This window comes from Citrus sinensis, chromosome 1, assembly GCF_022201045.2.
Source record: "Citrus sinensis cultivar Valencia sweet orange chromosome 1, DVS_A1.0, whole genome shotgun sequence".
Taxonomy (NCBI): domain Eukaryota; kingdom Viridiplantae; phylum Streptophyta; class Magnoliopsida; order Sapindales; family Rutaceae; genus Citrus; species Citrus sinensis.
The window spans coordinates 3,271,559-3,282,623 of record NC_068556.1 but is presented as its reverse complement, the minus strand read 5'-3'; the positions used below and the strand labels follow the sequence as shown (position 1 = coordinate 3,282,623).

Genomic DNA, 11,065 nt, shown 5'->3' with positions numbered 1-11,065 from the left:
TACCAAAGCTTGGTTGAAGCTGGATATGTCCGTAAAACCCAAACCTTCTCTATGTTTGGCAAAACCGATTCTTTCCCATCTTGCCCGATGAATATTGTGCTTATCTTTTGTGGAGTCCCACCAAAACTTGTGCCGTTGCTTTTTGAATGTCCTCACATATATTCAATGGAACTTTAAAAACACTTATTGCATATGTAGGAACAGCCGGAGCCATAGGCTTAGAAAAAAAAGTGGGCTCTTGGGCTTTAAGCCTAACCCACATGGTAAATTTAAAGATATGGGCTAAAAAAATATAAAGTCTGTATATATTGGACTTAGTTAAGGGCCTTATATAAAAAGTTAGGCTTGTCTTTATGTAAAAATCTCGGGCTTTGTAATATATAAATATAAAAAAATTTAAATTAAAAAAAAAAACTAAAAATCAAAATCAAAAGTCAAAACAGGCAACCATATCTCCAACACTAAATTAAACAAGTGAAACGAAAGCACTGCAGCACAGCAATCGCCTACCACCAGCAGCCGACAGCCACACCCCCACTGTCTCACAGCCATTATCTCCACTGATCGTCATGAGCCCAGCACGCAAGTTAGAAAATCATTGCAGCAGGCAACAAGTAGCCATGTGAGTCGTGAGCCCAGCACACGACACAACAACGAACCTAGCACAAGCAGGGCCTGCAGCACAACGCACGCATGGACACAGCAGCAACGAACCCACTCGAAGTCTCGAACTCACGTGATCTTTGAGGTACAAAAAAAGTGCTAGTTTCGATTTTTTCATTTCTTGTGAAAATTTAATTTATGTGTGTGTGTGTGTGTATATATATATTAATGTGATTATAAAGTTGTAATTCTTCTTTACAATTTGCAATAATCGATCTTCACAATAATAGGCTTACTCCATGCCCGAAATGCTAATGACCTTATGGTAAAACTATGCAAATTTGGTAAATAGTTTTATTTTCTCATATTTGATTAGGATTATAAGTACATGAACTGACAAGTCAATATTGGATCCAACTAGAGGATTAATGTGAAGCATCAGTGTTGATTTTTGAAAGAAGGACCACAACATTCAATTTTTAAATAAGAAAGCATCATTGTCGATTTATTAAAAATTTATCTAAAAGTTTGATAAAAGCCCAAACCCAGCCTAAGCTCGACCCACTTAAGCCTGGATGGGTATTTAGAGGGCCTAAGCCTGTTTCTAAGTACTTGGGCTTGAACTTGAAAAAGCCTAACTTAAGCCCGCAAATTGCCAAGCCCACTAAGCCACAACCTTTATTAACACTTCTTTGCCGCTACTGGTGATTAGCTTAGTGTTGCCAATTTGAGATCTTACTAAAGACTTAAAAGCTTCACTTCATTAAAGAAACTTATCTTTTTCCTTCCAATCATAAATAGTAATCCTAAATATTTTTTATATCTAGACACTATATTCAATTGGAAGATATCTTCTTTGGTTATTATTTGCTCAGCTTGAAGCTTCCAACTGAAGAACATTGAAGATTTTTCATAGTTAAAGATTTGTCTTGAGGCAGCTACGTAGCAGTCAAAAATTGCTTTTAGGTTTCTACAGTCCTCGACAGATGCTCTGGTGAAAATAAAATTGTGACCAACAAATAACAAATGTGAGACTGTCGCTTACTTATCAAACTTGAGCCCACATATCATTTCTACCTTTCCGCCTACACTAGAAGATTAGAAAAGGTTCTACACGCATAATAAACAAGTATGGTCAAAGTAAACACCCCTGCCTCAGTCCTCTCTAAGCTTGGATCAAGCCTTTGGCAACCCCATTGATGATTACTGTTAAAGAAGGTGTTATAATACAATTCATAATTAAAGGCACGCATTGTTTAGTGAAGCCTAATTTTCTCATAACATGCTCTAAGAAGGCCTACTCTACTCTATCATAAGCTTTACTAATGTCAAGCTTTAGAGCTACTAAACCATTTCTTATTACTTTGTTGTCTTATTTTATATTCATACCCAATAATAATATTGTCAATAACAAGCCTATTGGGAATGAATACACTTTGAGATTGGGAAATGATATGGTGAAAATTTGCTTATGCCTATTAGCAATAACTTTAGCAACAATTCCATAAAGAACATTACATAAACTGATAAGTTTGTACTCGTTGATCTTTCTGGGCTTGGCAACTTTAGGAATCAAAGCAATGAATGTATGATTTAAGGGAGTGATATTACCTTGCTCATTCAAAATGTGCAAGCAAGTTTGGATCACTCCTTTGCCTACATACTAAGATTGCATGGAAACCATCAGGGCCAGTTGCCTTTGGGGGCACATTTGCGAGAGAGCTTCTGAAATCTCCTCGGTTATAAATGGGGCATCCAATTGATCATTCATAGCAGCTATTATCTTTGGCATTAAACCCTTCTAAGCAGCATTCATCTGAGCTGAGCTTGGCTTGGGTTTGAATATGTGATCACAAACTCTCTTTCCACAGCTTCCCCATCTTCTTTCCAGTTGCCTTCTTTGTACTCCAATCCTCAAATTTTATTTTTCCTCTTTCTAGCCGTAGTTTTGGAGTGAAAGAACTTTGTGTTACTATCAATTACTTTTAAGTGTTTATCAGAGGGTTTATCTCACGTGATGAAACAATATCTTTCAATATTCCGTTGGACAAAAAATTTATTACCATATCTGAAAATATAATTTTTGTTATCATGATTTACTGTAGGAATCCTATAATGTGTTAAATTTGAAAATTTGGACTAATTGAATGTGTACTTAGGCTATGACTACAGCACAGTCAGTGCATAGGCTGTGGGGTACAGTACTATTGGGGAAGAACTGTAGTTGGACCCTATGTACTTAAACAACATTAACTTAACAGCTATTGGATATTTTGAAATTCCTTGTGATTTAGTTTTTTTAGATATTTCGTAATTCATTACGGATAATTGTTCTTTGAAAATTATTCTCCAGATTCTATCATTAACACGACTACTGATTGATTTTATTTTCCTCTTCAAAAAGAAGATTACAATGAGATTGCAAGTATAAATAAAGCTTTACAATGAGAATAGTTTGGCAAACAGGAGTAGGGGATTTCATTTGACTACAAAATATTAACAAATCGAAATCACTGGTTAAATTTCGATTTACAAACCATTAACTAGGATTATAATAACTATATAATTCAATCGTTCGATTTTAATTTTTGGGAACCCAGCACCCATGTAATCCATATGGTAGACCGTATGGGAATTTTGCTCTTGCAATTTCTTCAAATGTTGATCCATCTAGCAACAGTGCAAATCCCTCTCCATTTCTTTCACTGACTATCGAGATCACCACGCCTGTAATGTCATGCATGTCAAATATCAAAATGAAGAAACAGATCATGGCGAGTGCATGCAAAAGGGGAAAATAAATAAATAAATAAAGAACACAACTTGTATTAATTTAATTAATTAATTTACACACCATCATCTTCTTCAGTTGCCCCAGGACGAGCCACAAAGAAAGGTTCCGAGGGCACAGCACCCTCTTCGTACCAATTCTTGGCCTTTTTCCCCACTAAATCAAGCTGCAATGTTAAAATTAGAAGAAAGAAGGACAATCAATTAGCCCTTATAACTAATAAGGAGCTTTATTAATTAATCATGAGTTTATTGTTACCTTAGTGAGGGTGTTGGGGAAGTTACAAGGGCGTTTGGCTCCACAAGCATAGGCATATCTATACATCTTCCCCAAATACGCAGGGTTAATGCTGCACATGTCCATGCCTCTACCGTGCTCATCAGGGTCCAATGCTGCCTCCAATTCCCCGAATTCACTCCCATCAAATGGTATTCTGAACCTCCCAACTCTGTTCAATCATTCCCATCATTAATTGCATTAGCAGTACATCTTTATTTTACTTTATTTTCCACGAATGTATTAATTCAACGCATAGGTTGACTACTGTGTTTCATTTTATTTTACACGTGGGTCTTACAAAAGTTTTGAGGAAAAAATGCGTCCAGGGAATTTATTTTTTTAATTTTTCCTTTTATGAAATGAGTTCACTTTTCCTGCTAATTGGGATGCTCCTAATTGGGATGATATTTTTCGGGACAATGACTACCTCCGTTCCCTAGGCCCTAGCTAGGTTTGAACATCCATCCCATGCATATGCATGCAATCATGCCCCAATAAAGGAAAGCAAAATTAACGTACAATATGCCCCACTCGGTACCTTAAAACCCTAGGGGCTAGGGCTCGGGCTAGGTTCCACTCTTACGTATTTTATGAGAGTACGGTCATTGACCATTATTTGGGACGTACGGTTTGTGGCTGTTGACTTGTTGAGTGTAGTGTTGGAAGCGGAAGCCCCAGACAGAGGTTAAATCGAGAGAAGCTAACAAATAAATTAATTGATTGCTTAATTAAATATAAAGTTAAGACGTTAACCAAGAATATTAATGATGTATACCTAGCATCTGGCAAAACATCTTGGCCGTTGAAGGATCTGAGGTTGTTGAGCCTCAGCTTATCTAGAATAGTAGTGTCGGCATTGTGCTCGCAACAATCAGCAATGATGGCGATCAACCTCCCATCTTCGTCTTTTTCTTCGTACGCATTTATGAAATGGAATGTTATGTACAACGGCACTTCCACGCTCGCCACCTTGAATTAATAAAAAATTAAATAAACAAATTTAATAAATAAATTCATTAAGTCATATAATAATAATAATACTGCCCAAATTAATTATTAAATAAATAAATAAATAAAGATAGTGGACTTACAATTTTGCCACTAGCTTTGCACATAACGTGCAAGAACGCTTTAGAGTCGGGGTGCCACTCAAACTTGTACAATGGTGTTGGCTCAGCCCTCAGCAAATTCTGTGCACAATATCTCAATGACATTTCAGGCACAACTACGTAATGCTCAGTCACCGGAAATGAGTGGACCCAACCCGGTGCTGGCCCGCCTCGGCAATTGACCCGCCCAATCACCTTTCTTTCATTACTACCCGCCTCCATCCTCACTACCCAGTAACCTGGGCTCACCAAATCAGGCAACAATGTTAAAAATTCACTCTCGGTCACTATAGGGTGAGCCGAATGAATTAGACCCCCTAATGTGTCGCTGTACTCAAATCTGCTTATTGTGTCCAATGTGTCCGGATCAATAATTATTGATCCTTTTTGTGTCTCCGTCAAGCAAACAACTCGTCCATCTCCGAGTTTGACCACGCCGGTGTTCGCGTTATCGGTTAACGATGCACCGGAAAAGAGGCTAGCTAGTTCTCCAACATATGATAAAAAGTTATCGGGTTTTGGAACCTCCGAGAATTCACGATAACATAGTTTCTTATTTTCCTTCGCTGCTTTGTAGGCTTCCGATTCAATTTGACGGTGGCCGGCGATTAACCGGCCGTTCTCAATGTGAAGCTTGACTAGCGTTGCATAGCCGTCGAAGAGGTGCCGGAAGTTGTAGTCCCCTATGTGCCACATACCTGGACCGTTTCTTAGGTATGTGCCCTTCTGCATGTGATGAGAGTTATAGATTAATTATCATTTTTATTCATTAACAAACTATTTCTTCTTTAATTAAATGATTTTTAGAAGTCTTAAGTGCATATATTTTTATCTCTAAAAAAAAAAAAGTACATATATTTTTATAGTATAGGTGTTACGGAACATGTTTAGAGTATGACACGTATATCTATAGTACCTGAGGATCTGGTGCTTATGTATTGGAATGACATGAGAAGGATAAAAAAAAAGTACGGTTTGATTTATGAAGATGGGTCAGAATTTCGAATTGGGTACAAATTATTACTATTATTTTTTATTTTAGTTAGATGAAAGTATAAAATACTATTATAATGCAATGAAACTTAGGAATATACTACATGTTCATTCTATTTCTTGAAAATGTCAAAGAAAAAACAAGATTCATGTAAGGGTTCATAATAGTAAATCAATTCCTCACTCACATTAAAAGGCCGACCATACTTGTAGTGTTAGTGTGTCACGGACCTAATGGTGGAAATTAAGTGAGTGCAAAAAAAATATTGTTGTTGAGCTTTGTTTCACTAATTAAATAATAGGAAGCTCATTATTAAAAGAATCATAATCTTTTTATATACGAAAATAGCCTCCGATCAGACTGTGTCATGTCAAGCTTCAATTAATTATAATCTTTTTATATATGAAAATAATCTCTGATCGGACTCTGTCACGTCAAAGTTCATTTTTTTAAAATAAAAAAGAAAAAAAATAAAAAAAGAAAGAAGAGACGATTGGTTTCTTCGTCTTCAAGAAGAGCTGGAGATGAGTCTACCATATACCAATAAACTCGAGTTACTGAAACACACACGCACGCAGAAACACTTTTTGGAGCCATGCATTTAGTTTATTGTTCTTGAAATAAATTAACCAAGTTCTGATTACGTGTAGAGTTGAGTGAATCTTTATAGGTTTTCAGAGTAAGTGATTATATGTGACTGTAAATTGCATGAATATTCATTCATATACAAGCAAAATTGCAAATATTACCAGCCACAATGGTATTTCTCCTTGAACAACGAGCTCCCCTTCCCATCGTTCTTGTCGAACACTTGTCCATGCAACGTGATTTCTTTCAACTGAATATTTCTCTTTCTCCGGCGGCAGTGGAACAGCAATCACCGGCCTTTGTGGGGTCGCGACATTAGTGACGGTCAAACCAAAGTCTCTCTTCCCCAAGGAAAACCCTATGTCTTTTCTAGAGCTAGATTTATCCGAAACCCTCGCCATCATGGCCGACTGCGGCAGGCTTCGGGAAATAGAAGAAAATGTTAAGGAAGCCATGAGGAGAGTGTTAAGGTGTATGAAAGGAAAGGATTCAAGTCTTAAGGTTTTAAGTGATATGAACACGTATTTATAAATAACGGCCTAGCTAGCGACAGTAATTTCTTTTTTCTTTTTAACTGTTTATTATTGTTATTACTATTTGATTTAAATAAATTGCTCTTGGAGACCAGGAGTTTGAAACTAGGCAGCCATACCTATTGGAATCTTTGTAGATGGCTTTGTGTGGAATTCCTTTACACTACAAGACACTGGTTACGTATACGTATGCGCTGTTGGCATAAAATTTATTTTATATGATTCATTTGGTTACGTATACGTATGCGCTGTTGGCATAAAATTTATTTTATATGATTCATTTTATTAGGTAATTGGGCATAGGGATGGTTAATGTGATGTGCGCCTCCCATGATGTTTCCCGATTGCAAAAGATGCTCATAGAGGTGTGACCAAGAACCGGACAATATAATAGACCAATAATGTCTATATAAATGGCTTATCTATGTCAAAATTTTGGAGAACATATGATAAGTATCAGCTAGCTTCATTCTTGTAATAATGATGTGTGCATATGCTAGTATGGTAGCTAGCGAGTGTTAAGGAAACTATCACGATAGTCAAGGAAGCAATCAGTTACCTTGATTTGTGTATAGAATTGTATTCATTCTGCATTTATTTACTTTCATTCTATGGCCCGTTTGGAATTGTTTTTGGGCTCAAAAGTAATTTTAAAAATTTTAAAATTAATTTTAGTATTTTGTAAAAAAAAAAAATCAAAATCACTTTTGTCAAATACTAAAATTAACTTTTAGATTTTCGAAATTACTTTCGTCAAAATCAACCCCTTCTACAGCTGATTTTGAAAAGTAGAGAATGAGTAGCTTTTAAATTCTAATTTTGAAAATCAATTTTACTTTTAATATAATTTCATAAATATCCTTAAAATTATTACATGAACCCAAAATTATCCTTATTCAAATTGAAAACAAAATCAATATTCTAATACATTTTTATTATAATTCATCAATATAAATTTATTAATATCAATTTTTTGGTCGAATTATTATTAAATTTGTTTCACTATATTATAAATTTAATTATCAATTGTTTTAAGATAAAAAATAAAATCAATATATTATAAATTTTATTTTTAGTAAAAATTATTATAATACACAGTTAAAAATATTATATGTATATGTTTTTATATGTATAAGTAAATTTTATCCTACATTATGTATATTTTAGTCTTTTTTTTTCTCTCAGCAGTTTAAAAATAAATTTTACCAAACTTCCATAACTGCTTTCAAAACTCACAATACTTATGAAAACAAAATTTACCAAACACTTATCTGATTCTCTTCACTGTTAATTATTTCTATAGCACAGCTAACAACAATTACTTTGAAAGTTACAACATTCCCAAACTGGCCCTATAACTTCATGTGATGCCTATGTATTCGTTTACATGTTAGTTGGAGTGAAATACATAAATTATTGTCATTCTTTCGCAGCCTGCGTTGGCATGAAAATTAAAGCAATTGTTCAATCTCAAATTGGAAGTCTTTAAATAGACAAGATTAATTGGATGCTCTCATGATCTGAATTTTTTACCAAGAAAATAAAACTTTTTACCAATAAAATAAACTCAATTATTAATTACACCATAAAAATAAAAAAATAACGTAATAAATCAAACGAAATTCAAAAGTCGAATGAATCATTCAATCGCAAAATTGCCAAGGGCTTGTTTATGTTTAATGGCAGTTATTATGCCGATAAAATATGTAAAGTGTTTGTGAAACTCTTACAATTATGCTTTGAGGGTTGGGGATTAACACCACCCCTTCCCCCATTCCCCGTAATAATTTATGGACCCATCCATTTTTTTTAAAAATATATATTTTAGAAATTTCACATTATTTTTTAAGAATTTCGACAAAGAAGAAGTTTGACAATTAATCAATTAAATCCTACTTAATTCTTTTGTGTTGTAAGTATTTTGACCATCTTTGACATCTAAGATTGCTTTAAAAATAAATTGAATTTGACTAATTGACACTTCTAACTTAAATCACTAAATTGCAATTAAAAAAAAGTGCTATTGTGTCATAATAATTTATTTATTTTATGACACACGATTAATCTAATTTTTTAAAGTCGAAATCCAATAATTTTCAATACCCACCATGTGTACATGTAAATGGTATGAATTTGATAAACCAATCAATTTCATAATATATCATGTCATATAGATATTTTGTCACTTTAATTAAAAAATAATAATTATACTAACAAAGTTGTACAGATAAGTCATTAAGAAACATTGAATTTGTATAAAATAGAACAAAATTCTTGAAATTAAAATAATTTTGTTGGATTTTGGTTTAAAATTTTAATGTTAGGGGGTAATAGAGTATTATAAAATTTTTGTTGGTAAGTGGTTAAAGCTTAAAATATTAAGGGTCCCAAAAGCATGGTCAAGAGATTGTTCAAGTTGTTTTATTTGGCTAACCACTTGAGTTCTAATATTAGGAGAGATAAGGGGTGAAAAAATAAATTTAAGGTTTATCCACTCCTTAGCTTTTAAAAAATTAAATAATAAAAAACCATTAAGGAGAACTACAATCTCTCTTTCTAAAAGTAATTTACTAAAAGATAAGCTCTAAAAATGATTCCAAAAGACTTTCACTTGGATATTATTAAGCACACCATAAATTTTCATTTTAATTAGTAGTATAGCTTATTTCTACAGGAGATGTTTGTGAGATGAAAACCACAACACCACGACACTACACAGAACCTAAGTATAAACATTCGCTTTAAAATGTGTGGGACTGAATTTGGAAACAAAACCAATTATATCTACTCGAGACTTGTTGAGCTCCACTTCACTGAGTTCATTGCTGCTAGTTATTAGCATGGCCTACCATTAGGGTTGTTAATTAGGACTGTCTACTTATAACCTCATATATATGATTAAAACAAATAATATAATGTAAAACTAAATTAATGAGTATTTTCGCAAACAAAAGGTAATTGTGGTCATAGAGGCAACTGAACGAGAGAAAGAGTAACAGAAGTGTAAAATCTGGCCGTTGAAAGTGGGGGAATATTAATTGTTTCCAGTCCAAACCAAATAATGATGCTTTCAGCCATTTTTCATAATTTTGTGATCATATGGCCGCCCCTAGTTTTCTCGTTCATTCTCCTTTAGGGAAAGTGGGAAACTTGAATTGCCACTTGACTATATTTTAGCATAAATCGAGGACGTTTCAGATTTCTTATAATTGCAGCAGGATCCATATATGTATTGTTCGCCAATTAGTCTCCTTCATGTCTTTGCTTCTAATTGGCACACAAAATCAATCTTTATGTCACCTGAAACAGTGTGTAATTGTTAGTGCTTACTCACTGAAACAAAGAGATATATAGGAAAGGCAAACCATTCATGAAAAAATTTACATAGGGAATTCGCATGGAATGGTTCTATTGCAATCAATTTAATTTCTTTTTTTTTTAAATGAAAATAAAATAACATTTTTTTAAAGATCTATGTATATTTATTACCAAGAATCTATTTTTATTTACTATGAGAAATTAAGAATATTTTTATTGTGACACATTCTAGATTTTATTCATACACTAAGATATATTTACCTTTAGTAATATTTGGAGCGGCATATCCACCTCATCCATATTTGTGAAAATCTAAAAGAGATTAGCCAAATGTTTTCAATTTATTTTTAATTTATTTTTATAGAAATCTATGAGCCTAAAACATTTATAAATTGGTTGCCTTAAGCTTATGTACTTATCTCAAGGAGTTTTTTTTCCCTAATAGATGTGAGGTTGTCTCTCCAGCACTCCTCATCACTCATAGGTCGATCTTTTTACTTGATCCTTATTAGGTGATTATCTCTCTCTTTAACACCCCTCATCAAAAACAGTCTTTTGTCTAATCTCTATCATGTGATTATCTCCTTAACACCCTATTAGTATGTGCGAGTCAGTCTTTTTACTTTATCATTGTCAGGTGATTATCTTCTTAACACACGTCCATCACATGAGGGTTAAGTCTTCAGAAAAATTAGAAATTATTTGGTGGACACTTAAGGCTCACTGAGCTAACTTATATAAGAAATTGAATGATATAAATAGAGAATATATAATCAAAACATCATAAATTAAGGATTTATCTTCTAAATTTGTATTTTATTATGACCATGATTTCCTAGAGAATATATAA

General features: G+C 33.6%; 1 protein-coding gene across 1 annotated transcript; it reads right to left on the bottom strand.

The window, feature by feature from the left end:
- Positions 1-2,704: 2,704 nt before the first annotated feature.
- LOC102611969 (carotenoid cleavage dioxygenase 8 homolog B, chloroplastic-like) lies at positions 2,705-6,873 on the bottom strand. The gene is made up of 6 exons (XM_006476067.3): positions 6,526-6,873; positions 4,765-5,508; positions 4,449-4,642; positions 3,653-3,842; positions 3,458-3,560; positions 2,705-3,330 (listed from the first exon to the last, which is right to left on the bottom strand). Exons 1-6 carry the CDS (start codon positions 6,817-6,819, stop codon positions 3,185-3,187), a joined length of 1,671 nt encoding a protein of 556 aa, XP_006476130.2. The 5' UTR covers positions 6,820-6,873; the 3' UTR covers positions 2,705-3,184.
- Between the last annotated feature and the right edge of the window lie 4,192 nt (positions 6,874-11,065).